Raw genomic sequence first — 18,775 nt, 5'->3', positions numbered from 1 at the left:
GCAGGTACTCCAGCTCCAGCCCCCTCTCTCGCTCCAGCTTGCCGAGGGCCTCCTTGTGGCGCCGGGCCTCCAGCTCCAGGTGCTCGTCGGCGTGGAGCTCCTGCTCCTTCAGCTGCTCCTCCAGGGCGTTGGCCCGGTGCACCAGCTGCAGGTTCTCCTGGCGCAGCCGCGTGTGCTGCTCCCCCGACGCCTCCGACTCCTTCTCCAGCTCCGCCACGCGCCGCTCCAGCAGCAGCACCTGTAACCATCGTGTTCAGGGTTAACTCACCTGTAACCATCGTGTTCAGGGTTAACTCACCTGTAACCATCGTGTTTAGGGTTAACTCACCTGTAACCATCGTGTTTAGGGTTAACTCACCTGTAACCATCGTGTTTAGGGTTAACTCACCTGTAACCATCGTGTTCAGGGTTAACTCACCTGTAACCATCGTGTTCAGGGTTAACTCACCTGTAACCATCGTGTTTAGGGTTAACTCACCTGTAACCATCGTGTTTAGGGTTAACTCACCTGTAACCATCGTGTTTAGGGTTAACTCACCTGTAACCATCGTGTTTAGGGTTAACTCACCTGTAACCATCGTGTTTAGGGTTAACTCACCTGTAACCATCGTGTTTAGGGTTAACTCACCTGTAACCATCGTGTTTAGGGTTAACTCACCTGTAACCATCGTGTTTAGGTTTAGCGAAGCCAAGATATTTGTATTATGTAATTTGATGAGATCGTTTTCGATTGTGTTTTTTGGAGCTTTGTTTTTTTCAGCGTGTTTTCTACATGTTTAATGTGGGCTCCCTGAATAACGTATTATACAGTAATAACAGGGTTCCCACAGACATTGCAAAATGAAATTAAAGAACTTTCAAGTACTTTTCCAAGCACAATTTTTTTCATTTTAAAATGATACAATTCACTTTTAAATGAATTATTAGCTTAAAAAAAATGTATCCAATATTTATGGCTTAAAACCAATTTCCGACAATTAGTTACACTGTAGATCAAAAAAAAATTATTTCTTGATTCAGAACCATTTTATCATGGATGAACAAAACTTTCAATGTAAATTATTGATTTTAATTACAATGACTTTTTAAGCACCTTGTTAAAAAATGGGCTGTTTTCAAGGAATTCCAGCGAACCCTAATAGTAACCCTGCATGACACCATAATACTGTGTTATGCAATGACTGATGAGTGGATTAGCAAAGTGTTTGGGATTATAAGAAGTCATTCTGATGCGGACCGTTAGAATTATACACAGTATGACCATCCTGTATGATAACATACAGCACCGCGTTAGGCCACAAGGTGGTGAACTCTGACCTTGTCTGTGATGTCGTTGTCGGCCAGCTCCAGGATGTTCCGGGTCAAGTCGCTCATAGTGTCCAGAGTCATGGTGCTGTTCTGGAGGAGATTCCTAGAGGAGGAGGAGGAGGAGGAGGAGGAGGAGGAGGAGGAGATTAGACTCAACAGACCCTAGAAAGACTACCCATTATGATAACAATACATGACATACAGGGAATTGATTACCTAAAGACTTAAACCATTACACCTACTGATGTAATTTAGACTCGTTAGCTTACCTTGCTACTTTCTTGCTGGACAGCCTCTTGCCTGAGCTAGATAGGGGAGAATAAAACAACAGGAAACAATCAGGAAGAGAGAAAGGATAGGAGGAAAGAGTGAGACACATTACTGCTCCATCTACCCCTAATCTCTCTCATCTCGCCCTCTCAGACACTTTGAGTGAGACACGTTACTGCTCCATCTACCCCCTCATCTCTCTCATCTCTCCCTCTCAGACACTTTGAGTGAGACACGTTACTGCTCCATCTACCCCTCATCTCTCTCATCTCTCTCATCTCAGACACTTTGAGTGAGACACGTTACTGCTCCATCTACCCCTCATCTCTCTCATCTCGCCCTCTCAGACACTTTGAGTGAGACACGTTACTGCTCCATCTACCCCCTCATCTCTCTCATCTCTCCCTCTCAGACACTTTGAGTGAGACACGTTACTGCTCCATCTACCCCCTCTCCTCTCTCATCTCTCCCTCTCAGACACTTTGAGTGAGACACTTTACTGCTCCATCTACCTCTGATCTCTCTCTCCGTCTCAGACACTGTCTCCTGGTACATTACTGCTCCATCTACCCCCTCATCTCTCTCATCTCTCTCTTCTCTCAGACACCGTCTCCTGGTACATTACTGCTCCATCTACCCCTCATCTCTCTCATCTCTCTCCTCTCAGACACTGTCTCCTGGTACATTACTGCTCCATCTACCCCCTCATCTCTCTCATCTCTCTCTTCTCTCAGACACAGTCTCCTGGTATGTTACTGCTCCATCTACCCCCTCATCTCTCTCCCTCTCAGACACTGTCTCCTGGTACGTTACTGCTCCATCTACACCCTCATCTCTCATCTCTCAGACACCGTCTCCTGGTACGTTACTGCTCCATCTACACCCTCATCCCTCTCTCCCTCTCAGACACTGTCTCCTGGTACGTTACTGCTCCATCTACACCCTCATCCCTCTCTCCCTCTCAGACACTGTCTCCTGGTACGTTACTGCTCCATCTACACCCTCATCCCTCTCTCCCTCTCAGACACCGTCTCCTTGTACGTTACTGCTCCATCTACCCCTCATCTCTCTCTCCTCTCCCTCTCAGACACTGTCTCCTGGTACATTACTGCTCCATCTACACCCTCATCTCTCAGACACTGTCTCCTGGTACGTTACTGCTCCATCTACACCCTCATCTCTCAGACACTGTCTCCTGGTACGTTACTGCTCCATCTACACCCTCATCTCTCATCTCTCAGACACCGTCTCCTGGTACGTTACTGCTCCATCTACACCCTCATCCCTCTCTCCCTCTCAGACACCGTCTCCTGGTACGTTACTGCTCCATCTACCCCTCATCTCTCTCTCCTCTCCCTCTCAGACACTGTCTCCTGGTACATTACTGCTCCATCTACACCCTCATCTCTCAGACACTGTCTCCTGGTACGTTACTGCTCCATCTACACCCTCATCCCTCTCTCCCTCTCAGACACTGTCTCCTGGTACGTTACTGCTCCATCTACCCCTCATCTCTCTCTTCTCTCAGACACCGTCTCCTGGTACGTTACTGCTCCATCTACCCCTCATCTCTCTCATCTCTCAGACACTGTCTCCTGGTACGTTACTGCTCCATCTACCCCTCATCTCTCTCTCCTCTCAGACACTGTCTCCTGGTACGTTACTGCTCCATCTACCCCTCATCTCTCTCTCCTCTCAGACACTGTCTCCTGGTACGTTACTGCTCCATCTACCCCTCATCCCTCTCTCTCCTCTCAGACACTGTCTCCTGGTACGTTACTGCTCCATCTACCCCTCATCCCTCTCTCCCTCTCAGACACTGTCTCCTGGTACGTTACTGCTCCATCTACCCCTCATCCCTCTCTCCCTCTCAGACACCGTCTCCTGGTACATTACTGCTCCATCTACCCCTCATCTCTCTCTCCTCTCAGACACTGTCTCCTGGTACGTTACTGCTCCATCTACCCCCTCATCTCTCTCACCTCTCCCCCAAGGGGATCAATAAAGGAATATCTCTTGTCTTATAAGGGGGCTGGTTTTGGGATAGGTCAATTCTCATTTCTGTCACAACAATTACTATCCATGTAAGTTACACAACATAAGTTTCACATAATCACACGTCACACAACAACACAAAACACAATAGCCCTGTGTTTATCGAGCGGCTCGAGTGTAGCAGTGCTGATCTGGGACCTGTCCTGCTTCTCGGATCGTAACGAATCAGACAGCGAAGTGAGAGCTAGCCGGTGATCCTAGATCAGCAATACCGTTTTGAGATGTTCGATAAATACAGGCTGATTTCATGAAGAGCTCTGATTTGCCACAAGCACTCGCTGTTCGTTGGCAATAAACACTCGAGATGGGGGCATGAATGCAATGACATGAAGAACCACAAGGCACCGAAATAAACTAAAATAAACACCTGTGATTATTTTACGTTACAAAGATAATCACTTCATTTTAGTTCTTGATGGTGAACTTATTGATACCATCATTCTTTAGAGCTGAGTGAAAGAAAGCTGTAATGTCATCATTATGTACGTATGTATGACAAATCATAATCCATGCAGATGTGAGCGATGGGAGCTCGGAGCAAACCAGTCGGTGAACGCAGCACGGCAGATCGCTGTACTCACCGTATAAAGACCTTCATCATCATCATCATCACACTACAACACACACCTAGGTTGGGTTGAGTTTCCCCAACGTCAAGCCAAACGCTAACCCACTGCAACTCAACACACACAGAGAGACGTGCAGGCCGGGGGTGGAGATGAGGAGTGATCGGTGATGACGTGCGCGAGTGACCATTTCACCAAACACACACATACCATAACACTGTGCGTGTATGTGTACAGTCAATTACATACGACACACATCATGGGAATGTGTGTGATGCCTAATGGGACACGGCAGTGTGTAAAACACACACACACACACACACGCGCGGGGTGTGTCAGGAGGCGGCGGGAACGTGGGGTTCACGCGTTACCTCGACATCTCGAGGACATTGAGGCGAGTGGAGAGGTCGTCCAGACGATTGATCTGTTTGTGACACTGGCTACAGAAAAAGTCCAGCGCCTCCTCCTTGAGGAAGCTCTGAAAGCGGTCGGGGGGGAGGGCAGCGCTGAGGAGGAGGAGGAGGAGGAGGAAGAGGAGGAGGAAGAGAAGGAATGGTGAGTGGCGGACGAGAAGGGGGGGGGGGGTGCTCAGGTGAGAGGAGACCTCTTGGGAGCGTGCAGAGATACCGGTGACATTAGCAACAATGTGAAGGAGTGGTTATTCAAGTGCGATGGCCTCGGTTTTGAAAGAGGAAAGAGAGACGGGATTATGCAGCGGGGGCTGTAAGCCTCTGTTATTCATTGTGGGTCTTAGTCGACTTTTAGTCACTTCGTTTTAGTTTTTTTCCCACAATTATGGGGAATTTTCCTGGAAAATCACACGGAAACTATAAAAGATGGAAGGGTCGTCTCGTCAGTGTGTAGCGTCGTGTGAACGCAGATATCGAGTTGAGCGGGATCAGTCGTCTCCTCGTCATTTAAACAGGTTATTAATACCTCGGATGTCAGGATCATCTGCAATTTGTTGCCTTTTTAATTATTGATATTGGTTGATGATGAATATTTCCTCAGATAGCTGGTATATTTAGAGTTTTAACACAGGCTTCAATAGAACTGGCACCAAAGTCTGGCACCAAGCAGAGCGTAGAGCGCTGGTGTTCTGATGTGACGACCCTTCCTTCTTTCATAGTTTCCTTGGAAAATGGTGCGTATCTCCTGTTATCGCTGGAATATTCACACACAGTCTCTCATACCAATGCTCACCAAGTCAAGCGCCGCCCGAGATTTCATTCCTTAATAATAAGAAATTTAAAAAGTATGTACTTTAAAAACAAATATATATGAAACCTGAATCTATTCATACTGCATCACTGACAGTGGTTCACCTTTTAATCGCCGTTGACGCTTTTCAGCGTCATTCCCCGCCATGCTTATTCTGCCGATGACGCTGTACAGCGTCATTGATATCAATATTTCAAAAATCTGTGATCGAAATCATATTTCTCCCCCGGGGACAGTATATGTACTGGTGATCCCCTGTCAACTCTCTAACGGTTCCAGAGAGCGCCATCTGGTGGCCGATCGGCAGATTGCCCAGGGAAGAAAGAGGATGTAGACGCTGGTGCTCATTTCAATTTGGTCCGATCACTCGCTATAGGTCCCGGGACTCGAGCTCGACACAATACATAGCGATCCGTTGCCAATAACTCGATAAACAACATGATTTGGACGTATATACTATTATACAACCTGGAAATGGATCGGGTATTTCTATATCCCATAATAGAAAAAATTCTGTTCCACGCTCATCGTCCAACGGCGAGAGGAAGCTACGGTGAGTTTCAGCGTTATTTTCTAATGTCTTCTATACTAACTGCTCTAATGATCATATCACCCACACTAGATGAATGATATAACGTTGCCCACGGAATTATAAACGACCCCCCGCCCATCCGGTCATCATCAGATCATACGTAGTAACTTCTAGAACCACGTCCATTTGACATTTTTTATCTGGCACCGATCGCTATCAAACTGTATTTGATCATCAATATAATGCATTTAGGGCTATAAATCAAGTTCTGGAGAAAGCTGCAGAAAACGATAAAAACACTTATACTTTAGACCGTATTTTAGTATGAATATGTTAATGAAAAAGTATAACGTTGCTACACCCTGAACAATAGATATAGGACTTTGAATGGGCCATGGTAATGTCAATTTAGCAATACAATTAAAAAAGTTATAGCCCTATAAAAGAAGGGGAACTTCTCCATGTTAAATAGGGCTGGCGATCCATGGTAAATTATGAATTTAACCCCGGCGATCAAAGGGTTAATATCCAGTTAATAATTACATTAGATTCAAATGTATTGTCATCATACAGCACAACAAAAAGTACAGAGTAATAGTGCTAATCAGATGTATGTACAGCGTTTTAATATGTACAGTGATGCGGGTATAAAGACACTATGGTAGTAAGTCAGACTGGCCAGCAGCGTAACTAGTAAGAGTAGGTAAGGGATATGTACAGATATATAGTATCTACACAGATATTAGGGGTGGGGGAAAAAATCGATATGTAGTAGTATCGTGATACTTTGCGTGGCGATACTGTATCGATACAGGGACGCCAAGTATCGATATTTAATTATTCATTTTGTATAAGGAAGTTGCATTGTTCATTTCAATACCTGTAATAGTACAGTAGTCCACACACACATGTGCATTCAGTTAAGTTGGAATATGACTGTAATACAAACAGTTCAGTTTGTCAGGTACACAGATTACAGTGTTTACATCTGTCTGCTTGAGAAAATACCATGTTCTGCAATAAAAATGATTGAAGTGAGATGAACATAGGGAACTCTATTTTATTAGATAAAACATGTTGACAGTTTTACTTTGCAGTTAAAAAAAATTGATAAAAAAAATAAATAAAAAGAAAATATCGCAATATTCACGATATATCGAGTATCGCGATACTATCGTATCGCGGCTCAAGTATCGCGATAGTATCGTATCACGAGATCTCTGGCGATTCCCACCCCTAACAGATATGCAACAAAGGATTATATGCAGGTATGTACAGACAGATGTGTGGATATATATATATATATACAACACATACAGCATTATTGTACATGCTATCATACAGAGTTATAAGAGTTATATAAATCATATGACAACGCTGCCCGCTGTCGGCCCAGCATCAGAACAACAACAGCAGCAGCCTCTCCTGCCTCACCTTTACCGGCTCGTTGTTCATTCAGGCAGTCTGGTGTGTATGAGTGAGTGAGTGTGTGTGTGTGTGTGTGTGCATGTGAGTGTGTGTGTGTGTGTGTGTGTGTGTGTGTGTGTGTGTTATGCAACACGCTGGCAGCGCTTCTCGTGGACGTAGGCAGAAAGGCTGAGCGGCGTGGTGGCATTTCCAGAGTGTGTGACACTCGACTAGTCATCTGCACTTTAGAAACCCTTCTGTGTATCGAGCAGTCGGCTGGCGTGAAGGACAACCTCGCTAAGTGACATCCGCTGCGGTGTGAGTGTGTGTGTGTGTGTGTGTGTGTGTGAGCGCCTCCCCTTTTTTATCATTGTCGTATATCAATTTCTCATTCATCACCGGGGGAGAGGTAGGTGTGTGTGTGTGTGTGTGTGTGCCTCCCCTTTTTATCATTGTTGTATATCAATTTCTCGTTCATCACCGGGGGAGAGGTAGGTGTGTGTGTGTGTGTGTGTGTGTGTGTGTGTGTGTGTGTGTGTGTGTGTGTGTGTGTGTGTGTGTGTGTGTGTGTGTGTGTGTGTGTGTGTGTGTGTGTGTGTGTGTGTGTGTGTGTGTGTGTGTGTGTGTGAGAGAGACAGACGAGAGAGAAACTAGAGAGCCACATTCTTCAACAGAAAGGCCTGTGTGGAGCAGTCAGCCAGCTCACACTCTCTCTCACTCTCTCTCTCTTGCTCCCTCCCTCCCTCCCTCCAGTTCCCTCGCCTGTAGTGTCATTGAAACAAATCTATTGCTCATTCAAAAGATGATATCATTCAGATCCTTCTGTGTCACAGACCGTCGTCCCAGAATTACAATGAAGACAATTTAGACTGGTCAGCAGAGAGAGAGAGAGAGCAAGAGAGAGAGAGAGCGAGAGAGCGAGAGAGAGAGAGAGAGAGAGAGACAGAGAGAGAGGGAAACAGAGAGCGAGGGAGACAGAGAGAGAGGGTGGGAGAGACAGAGAGAGGAGATAGAGGGGAAAAGGAGAGAGAGGGGGAGGAGACACAGGGACAGAGAGAGACGGAGAGACAGAGAAAGGGAGAAATAGAGACCGAGAGAGTGAGAGATAGAGAGAAAGAGAGAAAGAGAGACAGAGAGAGAGACAACCAAAAGTCTCAATAATCTATTAGATGTGGTTTCATGAACAAAAAGGTATTAAAGTGCAATAGATAGACAGAGAATATATAGCTAGGTATAAAATATATATATAGGTTTTAATCTTTTTTAGATAAGACCTTTTATCCTGATTCAAGGCGTCCAGGAGTTAAGTCATCCTTACTCAGCGGTAAGAAGGCCAGTAAACCTCTTTAAGACTCTATAAAATGTACTGATCTCAGTCGTGCCACTGCCAATAGCGTCGCAGAAGTGCACACTGAGAAAATGTGAACTGTAATATCACTGCATTACTGACAGAGAATTCATTTCTATTGACTGCATTTGAAGAGCAGCATCAGCCCATTATCCAAGAAATACACAAGACGGGGTCAGAGCACTCGTCATCCATCCAACTGTAGAGGAAGGAATCTCAGTGTCTGTCTGTCTGTCTGTCTGTCTGTCTGTCTGTCTGTCCGTCTGTCCTTCGCATATCTCGAGAACCGCTCATCCGATCGACTTCCCACTTGGCGCGTGAACAGCTGAGGACCCAGGGGAGTGCAGTCTCGAGTGTGAAGGCAGCCATCCCACTGTTCTCTAGAACGCTGCAAGCAGCCATACCCCAGTTCTCTCTAGAATGCTGCAAGCAGCCATCCCACAGTTCTCTAGAACACTGCAAGCAGCCATCCCACAGTTCTCTCTAGAACACTGCAAGCAGACATCCCATAGTTCTCTCTAGAACACTGCAAGCAGCCATCCCACAGTTCTCTCTAGAACACTGCAAGCAGCCATCCCACTGTTCTCTAGAACACTGCAAGCAGCCGTCCCACAGTTCTCTCTAGAACGCTGCAAGCAGCCATACCCCAGTTCTCTCTAGAACGCTGCAAGCAGCCATACCCCAGTTCTCTCTAGAACGCTGCAAGCAGCCATACCCCAGTTCTCTCTAGAACGCTGCAAGCAGCCATCCCACAGTTCTCTCTAGAACGCTGCAAGCAGCCATCCCACAGTTCTCTCTAGAACGCTGCAAGCAGCCATCCCACAGTTCTCTCTAGAACGCTGCAAGCAGCCATCCCACAGTTCTCTCTAGAACGCTGCAAGCAGCCATACCCCAGTTCTCTCTAGAACGCTGCAAGCAGCCGTCCCACAGTTCTCTCTAGAACACTGCAAGCAGCCATCCCACAGTTCTCTCTAGAACGCTGCAAGCAGCCATCCCACAGTTCTCTCTAGAACGCTGCAAGCAGCCATCCCCCAGTTCTCTCTAGAACGCTGCAAGCAGCCATCCCACAGTTCTCTCTAGAACGCTGCAAGCAGCCATCCCACAGTTCTCTCTAGAACGCTGCAAGCAGCGCTGGTTTATATGCATCAGTGTGTACGTGTGTGGGTGCAGGCGTAGGCGGTAAGACTGAAAAGGCCTAAATGTTTCCGTACGTAGAAACCCGACGGCGTGTCCATAGACTCCCCACGTGGCGACGTTCTGCTTGTGTCGTGAATTAGCATTTTCCTTTGCGTTAACCTCCATAAACCACAGAAAGCCGTGAGAGGAATACAAACCAGGATGGAACCACAGGGAGTCGGCTATCTTACCACACTAACCTCACTGCAAGGAACAGTCTTACTGCTCTCATGGACTGGGAAGATTAATCACAATGGGGGAAAAAAGCCCGTCGGTTTCAGTTACTATGAAAACACTATTAATGCCAAATCCATTTAGAGCGGCTTATTTCCATATTGTGACGGGGGGCTACCAACACCCGGGCCGTCAGCTGCTTCCAGGCAGACCAGGGAAATGTCAACACAAGCGGGAATTATGCATATTATCCGGATTACGGCTAACTGATGGAAACAGAGTGGAGGAGGAAGAACGGTCAGGAAAACATAAGTGTAGGATTTTTACCAGGACGGTGGCAGAGGACCAGAGCCTGGGACAACAGTGCGTCTGTGTGTGTGTGTGTTTGGGTGTAAACAGGATGTCTCTACGCTTCATACGACCCCTAGCGTAGTCCTAAAGGCTTGTTTAGACACCAGGGACACCTATACTGTCTATTGGCCCGGGAGGACTCGCCACAGAGTCTACAAGAGAAACAAAAGATCGGTCGCAACTTCGCCCTTCAGCCGAGGTGCATGAACGGTCATTGTTTTGTTTTGTTTTTTTAGATCAAAGGAGAAGAATTCAGCAACTCTTGGAGGCTGGTGGCTGTTCTAAAAATAATGCTCTTTATTAATATAATTCAAACCGACGCGTTTCGGCAACATGTCTTCATCAGGGTTAAAGAACATTATTTTTAAAACATCCATCCAAGAGTTGCTGAATGCTTCTCCTTTCACAAAATCTACAAGCACGTGACTGTCATTTTCAGACCCATCAGGAAGAGCTGACAAGGGCACAGGAGAGGGCACATTACTGGAACTGGCCAGAGTGAGAGGGAGAGAGGGAGCAGAGAAGGAGAGGGAGAGAGAGGGGAGAATGGGAGGAGAGGAGGAGAGGGAGATGAGAAAGGGAGATGGAGGAGAGAAGGAGATGAGAGGGAGAGGAGAAAATGAGAGGAGAGGGAGAGGAGAAAATTAGATGGAGAGGGAGAGAGAGAGGGAGAGGAGAGAATGAGAGGGGGAGAGAGGGGGAAAGAGGGGAGAATGAGAGGAGAGGAGGAGAGGGAGAGGAGAAAAGGAGATGGAGAGGAGAGAAGGAGATGAGAGGGAGAGGAGAGAAGGAGATGAGAGGGAGAGGAGAAAATGAGATGGAGAGGGAGAGAGAGAGGGAGAGGAGAGAATGAGAGGGAAGAAGAGGGAAGAAGAGGGGGAGAGGAAAGAGGAGAGAGAGGGAGAGAGAGAGGGAGAGGAGAGAATGAGAGGGAAGAAGAGGGAAGAAGAGGGGGAGAGGAAAGAGGAGAGGAGAGAAGAAGAGGAGCGAAGGAGAGAAGGACTTCTACACAGAGTTTCTTATCAATGTTTGACCTTGCAGTCTTTGTGAACAAACAGTCACTCCTCAGAAAGTTAACAGCAAGCTGAGAATGTAGCCGTGTTCCACAACAACCAGGAGGAACCAGATAAGGCACGGGGGTGTGAATCGACACCCTGGGATAAAACGGTATCCGTATTCACGGCCCTTAAATAACCCTAGGAGTCAGACCGTCTGACTCATCCCTTCTTTTCATATCGGATTTGGTTAGAGAGGTACAGAAATAGCTCATCATAACAAAATTTGAAATAGCATTGAACCGCGTCCTCTACACACCGCATTGGATTAAACCCACGACTCTGGGATTGTGCCGAGCGCCTGGCTGTGGCTGGGGCGTAAGAGCGAGGTGTACCTGGGGGAGAGGAGCGAGGAGCCCTTGAGCTGCTCCGGGGTCTGGAGGAGGCAGAGGCCCACCTCCACGTCCTCCACGCTGGTCTCCAGCAGCAGCAGCTCGGAGGTGTTGTTGCTCTCCCCAAAGTCCTCGAAGTGCTCCTCCTCTCCGCCGATCACCGTCACCAGAGAGTGGCTGTGGAGCTCGGCGTTCAGGGAGAACCTGGGAGAGAGACACAGGGAGAGGTCAGAGGTCAGGGAGAACCTGGGAGAGAGACACAGGGAGAGGTCAGAGAACCTGGGAGAGGGAGGGGTCATTTTGAAAATGGGGGACCCTGATGTAAAACAAGACAAAAGTCTTTCTCTGGTCTGCATCCCCTTAACAATTGTGTGTATTGAGCCGTACTGTATTGTACCCATTCTGCAATCTGTTAAATAAAGTTTTCATTCATTCATTCATTCAGAGGTCTGGGATAACCTGGGAGAGGCAGAGGGAGGGGTCAGGGAGAACCTGGGAGGAGATACACAGGGAGAGGTCAGGGAGACCGCAGCAGACTACAGAGAGTGGCCCGTTCAGCCGAGCGCACAATTGGAGGTGGGCTTCCCACTCTCCAGGACATTTACAACAAGCGTTGCAGGGCCAAGGCTAAGAGAATAACCAAAGACTCTAGTCACCCAAACAACTGCCTCTTTGAACTGTTGCGGTCAGGCAAGTGCTACCGGAGTCTCATGGTCAGTACAGAGAGACTCGGAAGGAGCTTCTATCCCCAGGCAAGCGCTACCGGAGTCTCATGGCCAGTACAGAGAGACTCAGAAGTAGCTTCTATCTCCAGGCAAGCGCTACCGGAGTCTCATGGTCAGTACAGAGACACTCTGAAGGAGCTTCTATCCCCAGGCCATCAGGATGTCCAATGACTCCATGTAACACTAACCCATCATCTACACACTCATTGCACACACATCCACACACTCACTTTTAAACAAACACTCACCTTAACACTCACTTTAGACACTTTAAAACTACATTATATTTATCTATTATTAAAAGAGATTTGCACTACATTCATACCTCATTTGAAATTGCACCTTACCTCAAAGTTGTGTACCTAATTTTCTGCATTGTACCTCACCGTTTACAAATGTTTACTACTTTAGATTGTATATTGCACTGTATATTGTATATATGTATAACTGTATATTGTATATTCCTCTTTACTTACTTACTTTCTTACTTACTTTTTCTTTAATGTATGAAGCACACTCTCAGGGGCTTATATACAGAACCAAGCATTTCACTGTAAAGTACCTGTATTTTATTGTGATATTTAATAAACAGACTGGAAACTTGAAAGAGGAGTATACTGTAGCAAACAGAACGCAGGTGAACCCTCGTGTATTTGTGGATGTTTTCAGGGTTCGGATCTCCATGTGTGTGTAATAACTACAACATGCATCTTGAGGCTCCGGCTAAAGATAGAGGGCGATGTGTTAAGTTTAGAAACTATAAACATCACAGTGAGTTTAAAAACAGATCTGGGACCATCCATTTACAGACCAACTTACCTAACAAGGCCCATCTATTCTGTCTCCCTGTTCAGCCCAAACAGAGGCGCTGCTGTGCTTCAGCCGTGTGTCCGTGTGTCTGTCTGTGTGTCTGTCCGTCCGTGTGTCTGTCTGTGTGTCTGTCTGTCTGTCTGTCTGTCTGTCTGTGTCTGTCTGTCTGTCTGTGTCTGTCTGTCTGTGTGTCTGTCTGTGTGTCTGTCTGTGTGTCTGTCTGTGTGTCTGTCTGTGTGTCTGTCCGTGTGTCTGTCTGTGTGTCTGTCCGTGTGTCTGTCTGTGTGTCTGTCCGTGTGTCTGTCTGTGTGTCTGTCCGTGTGTCTGTGTGTCTGTGTGTCCGTCTGTGTGTCTGTCTGTGTGTCTGTCTGTGTGTCCGTGTGTCTGTCTGTGTGTCCGTGTGTCCGTGTGTCTGTCTGTGTGTCTGTCTGTCTGTCCGTGTGTCTGTCTGTCTGTCTGTCTGTGTGTCCGTGTGTCTGTCTGTCCGTCTGTCTGTCCGTCTGTCTGTCCGTGTGTCTGTCTGTGTGTCTGTCTGTGTGTCTGTGTGTCTGTCCGTGTGTCTGTGTGTCTGTCTGTCTCTCTGTCTCTCTGTGTGTCTGTGTGTCTGTCTGTGTGTCTGTCTGTGTGTCTGTCTGTGTGTCTGTCTGTGTGTCTGTCTGTCTGTCTGTCTGTCTGTCTGTCTGTCTGTCTGTCTGTCTGTCTGTCTGTCTGTCTGTCTGTCTGTCCGTCCGTCTGTCTGCCAACTGTAACAGAGCCAGACGGACGGACGAACGGACGGATTATTGTACATGCTATCATACAGAGTTATATGGGTTATATGCAGATGTACAGTATAAGCAGGTATATACTGTATACCCCAGAAGTCTGAAAATTACTAGGAACTAAATCAATAATAATAAACTAAACAAGAGCATTTGCTCCCGTGATTAATCTCCCAGAGAGGAAGAGTAGCAATCTGGACAAGTTCTACAATCACTTGTCTTTAAATGTAATCCGTTCATTCACATTGATTTCATTTAAAGTCCGCCGTGGCCGGAAAACAGAACGTCTTGCGGTTCATTGGCACTTCAAATCTGCGACGGCAACACCAGTGAGCAGAGCCATCGCTGGCTGGTATGTGGGGTAAGCTTATGGTGACCTTAATTGAGCCGAGAGACAGAACAAAGATTGCCACGCTGTTATTATTAGCGTGCCATCTTTCACACATTCATACGAAGCCATGCATGGGCCAGGTGTGGTGATCAGGGTCGACAGGGTCAGCGCGCTCGTGTTGACTAGGCTGACAGGGTTCACCGCAGTTCAGTAAATATACTGGTGCTTGTCACTGGAGGGTAAAGCTGGAAAGTCCTTTCCTGTTATCTTGCAGGACATCGTCGGTGTCTGAGGTACATACAGGATGAGGATGTCCAACTCAGCAAAAAAAAAGGCTCCTCACACAACAATGACACAGACCGTCCGCTTGGTGTGTTTTCGAGACCGGACCCATTAGTGAGCCCATCTAGTGACTGGCTGGTCCTTAAGATACCCCTGAGTTTGCTCTGCACAGGGTAAATCTGCATTTTGCTACGATTCCCCTCTAGCTCATGGAATGAACTCTCCAACAGTCCTTAAAGCTTGAGATTCTCCCCTCTGTTGCATAGTTTAAAACCTTGATCTCTCCAACCTTTGTCGATCAAGTTGTATGTGTTTTAATTGATTTGTTATCCTTGCTCTTCGCCACGTCTTGTGGTCTCTCCGTTTGATTTTATATGCTTTTCTCTTTTTTTGTGCGCTTATTTCTGTATGTACACTCGACGTGACTGTAAATGAGGGAAAGCTCAGTTGCCTTTTGAGTTTAAATAAAGGTTTGAAACCTGCATATTTCAGATCTCAATAAGGACCTTGTACCTTTTCATGTTTGAGAACTAGAGATGTCTTAATCATGTATAAATGTATCAATCATGCAAGTCTTGGGACCGCCCCTGATCACCAGGTGGGGCTGATTTTTCACTTCCTGTATAAAAAATATGTCATGTTGTGTTGTATGCATGCTTGAGGAAGACCGGTAAGGTCGAAACGTTGCATCTATTGCCTTTTTTTGTTTATTAAAATCACCTTGGAACTACAAGTGAGTTGCGAGCCCCGCTTTGTTCTTATGTATTACTGTTTTGACAGTTTGGCTCAGCACCAACGAACGGAGGATGTGCGTTATATATTTTTTCTGAGAACTAGAGACTCACATCACCGTACTGACCATCTTGTATTTTGCACTAGAGACTAATATCACTGGACTCTCATCATTGGACTATCTTGTGTTTGTACTTTTTTTTTTTTACATTATATTGTATTTGTATCTATACTTTAATAGTGTATATAGGACTGTGAAGCTATGTATCCCCCACCCTGTCCCCCCCCCCCCCCCCATGCTGCTTTGACACCCGACCTTCCCCAAGGGGATCAATAAAGGATCATCTTATCTTATCTTATGTACTAAACAAAAGCCTCTGGACGCCACAGATGACATCACAACATTTCAGATACTCTCTTCTACACGGAGAACAGCCAGAATGATGCCGAGCGGTTGGGGTGGGACAGCCACTTACTCTGCGTCCTTCAGGCCCTCCAGGCCCCTGCTCATCAGGCCGAGGAGGGCCGGCGAGGAGAGGGAGCGCATCTTCAGGCGGCGCCTTCCGCTGCCCAGGCGTGGAAGCCTCGGAGCGACTGGAGACAAAACCCCAGACAACCAGAGTGGAATCCTGACGCCTCTCTGGGCTACGCCAAGTCCAAATGAGCCTGCTGTTCTCTGGGTTACACAGAGTCCAAATGAGCCTGCTGTTCTCTGGGTTACACAGAGTCCAAATGAGCCTGCTGTTCTCCTGGTTACACAGAGTCCAAATGAGCCTGCTGTTCTCTGGGTTACACAGAGTCCAAATGAGCCTGCTGTTCTCCTGGTTACACAGAGTCCAAATGAGCCTGCTGTTCTCTGGGTTACACAGAGTCCAAATGAGCCTGCTGTTCTCTGGATTACACAGAGTCCAAATGAGCCTGCTGTTCTCCTGGTTACACCAAGTCCAAACGAGCCTGCTGTTCTCCTGGTTACACCAAGTCCAAACTACCCTGCTGTTCTCCTGGTTACACCGAGTCCAAACTACCCTGCTGTTCTCCTGGGTTACACCGAGTCCAAACTACCCTGCTGTTCTCCTGGTTACACAGAGTCCAAACTACCCTGCTGTTCTCCTGGTTACACAGAGTCCAAACTACCCTGCTGTTCTCCTGGTTACACAGAGTCCAAACTACCCTGCTGTTCTCCTGGTTACACAGAGTCCAAACTACCCTGCTGTTCTCTGGGTTACACAGAGTCCAAACTACCCTGCTGTTCTCCTGGTTACACAGAGTCCAAACTACCCTGCTGTTCTCCTGGTTACACAGAGTCCAAACTACCCTGCTGTTCTCCTGGTTACACAGAGTCCAAACTACCCTGCTGTTCTCCTGGTTACACAGAGTCCAAACTACCCTGCTGTTCTCTGGGTTACACAGAGTCCAAACTACCCTGCTGTTCTCTGGGTTACACAGAGTCCAAACTACCCTGCTGTTCTCCTGGTTACACAGAGTCCAAACTACCCTGCTGTTCTCTGGGTTACACCGAGTCCAAACTACCCTGCTGTTCTCCTGGTTACACCGAGTCCAAACGAGCCTGCTGTTCTCCTGGGTTACGCCAACTCCAAATGACCGTGCTGCTCGCCGGGTTTAGTCAAAACATCAACAGGTTTAGTGTCGCCAAAAAAAAGACCAGATCTGTGATCACCACAAGCCGCTGGCGTCCGGTCCCCAGAGAGGGAGCATCGTCTGCTACTACGACCCGGCAGACGGGAGACTGGCCGGCTGAGGGTTAATCAGATTTAAGGCCCAGGGCCCAGACGTGGTAGGATGGGACGGGCAGAGGGGGGGGGGGGGGGGCAGTTAATCCTGTTAAGATTCCTAATCCCAGAGAGTGCACTCCTACACGTTAACGAACGGTCGTCTCTCTGGGGCCGTAGGCTAAGACTGTGTTGCAAAACCACAGCTTAGATAGACTGTTTTTGTTAACGGTTACCAACAGTCATGTGTTGAGTCACTGTGTAGGAAATGAGTAAACGTGTGTTTACATGACTGGGAACGTATTGTGCTGATCCGTGACATTTGTTCTTCATTCAGAGGGAACGGTAAAAACACCCATGAGGTATCAGACTTTGGCAAGACGGGAGAAAAGCAATTACCGGGTATATGCAGGTTTCAACAAGTTCAATTTACGACGTTTTTAATACCACTTAGAGCAAAGTTTTATAGCAATTTCACGACCATACTGGCAAAAAAGAAAAAAAACACATAGTGACACTGAACTGGCGGCTGCACTTACGCGCCAATTTGAATTCGCACACGTTCCATACAAGCTCTCGCCAGACGCACCGAGCTCCCAGTCGCCCCGCAAAAAACAATGACTTGGATACAAAAACATTTCATATATTAAATATTATTTCATCTCCCGACACCTGGGCTGCCCCCCCCAAAAAATTTAATACCTGTGCAAATGAATATATATATTTTTTTATCTACTTTTTTCTCCCATTTTCTATTTTTCTCCCATCCCAATTTCGTATCGTCCAATTCTACCCTCCCCTGTCTCGAACTCTGTTAGGCCATGCCTCCCACAAGCCGGCTGCAATGTGGACGATGCCTTGCATCACGTGTCCCCTCCGGTACTCGAGGAGGCAGCTGTCGCATTTTTTCACCTGAACAGCGCAATCTCTCAGCGGCGAGGAGTAACGCGTGGGAGGCTCACGCTGCCCCCGTCGCTTCCTGATTCTACTGCGCAGGCGCACCAACCGACTTGTAGGAGTCACTTGTTCACAACGTTCGATCCCCACCCTTCAGTTTTCCCTCCCCGTAATACGGCCAATGTGTATTACTGCGGACGACCAGCTAAACTGAAAACAATGTGGAGAGCTGGATTCAAACACGCGAATCCTAGCGTCTCCACACTGGTGGCGAGTGCCTTGCCCACTACACCACCTAGCCGCCCTTGTGCAAATGAAATTTAAGACTTTTTAATACCCTGCAGAAACGCTGAATTAGTAAGAGCTGAAACCCATGAGAAAGGATGAGATACAGACATCAGAGTTTAGAGCGGATCGCCAACATTTTACATATGAATGCGTCTCCAGAGTTCGTCAAGGTGACTGGCAACTGGTAAATTAAATGTAGGCATTATCTGTGCTGCACTGTATCCATGTCCCCAACCACTGCACTTTTACTGATATTGTTGTCTCACTGCTTTGTCCTGTTTTGCACTTATTTATTTATTATGTTATTCCTATTTGTGGAAAAAAAATCATGCACTGTAATGTCAAATCACGTTCCATTTGTATATACAATATGGTGAATAAAGTCATCTGAATCTGATGCTTATATTTATTGTAATAATGTATA

At 47.0% G+C, this 18,775-nt stretch overlaps 1 protein-coding gene across 1 annotated transcript in view; it reads right to left on the bottom strand.

Annotated features, from left to right (window-relative positions):
- rab11fip3 (RAB11 family interacting protein 3 (class II)) overlaps positions 1 to 18,775 on the bottom strand; it is a 104,165-nt gene that overhangs the window by 18,364 nt on the left and 67,026 nt on the right. The window contains exons 5-8 of the mRNA XM_084323982.1: positions 11,799 to 11,999; positions 1,578 to 1,613; positions 1,318 to 1,411; positions 1 to 238 (exon numbers count right to left, since the gene is read on the bottom strand). The exon at positions 1 to 238 is cut by the window's left edge and continues 7 nt beyond it. Coding sequence (XP_084180108.1) covers positions 1 to 238; positions 1,318 to 1,411; positions 1,578 to 1,613; positions 11,799 to 11,999 — 569 coding nt within the window. The remainder of the gene's footprint in view (positions 239 to 1,317; positions 1,412 to 1,577; positions 1,614 to 11,798; positions 12,000 to 18,775) is intronic.

The sequence above is a fragment of the Notolepis coatsorum genome (genome assembly GCF_963971535.1).
Source record: "Notolepis coatsorum genome assembly, chromosome: 10".
Lineage (NCBI taxonomy): Eukaryota > Metazoa > Chordata > Actinopteri > Aulopiformes > Paralepididae > Notolepis > Notolepis coatsorum.
This window is presented reverse-complemented; position numbering and strand designations above follow the sequence as displayed.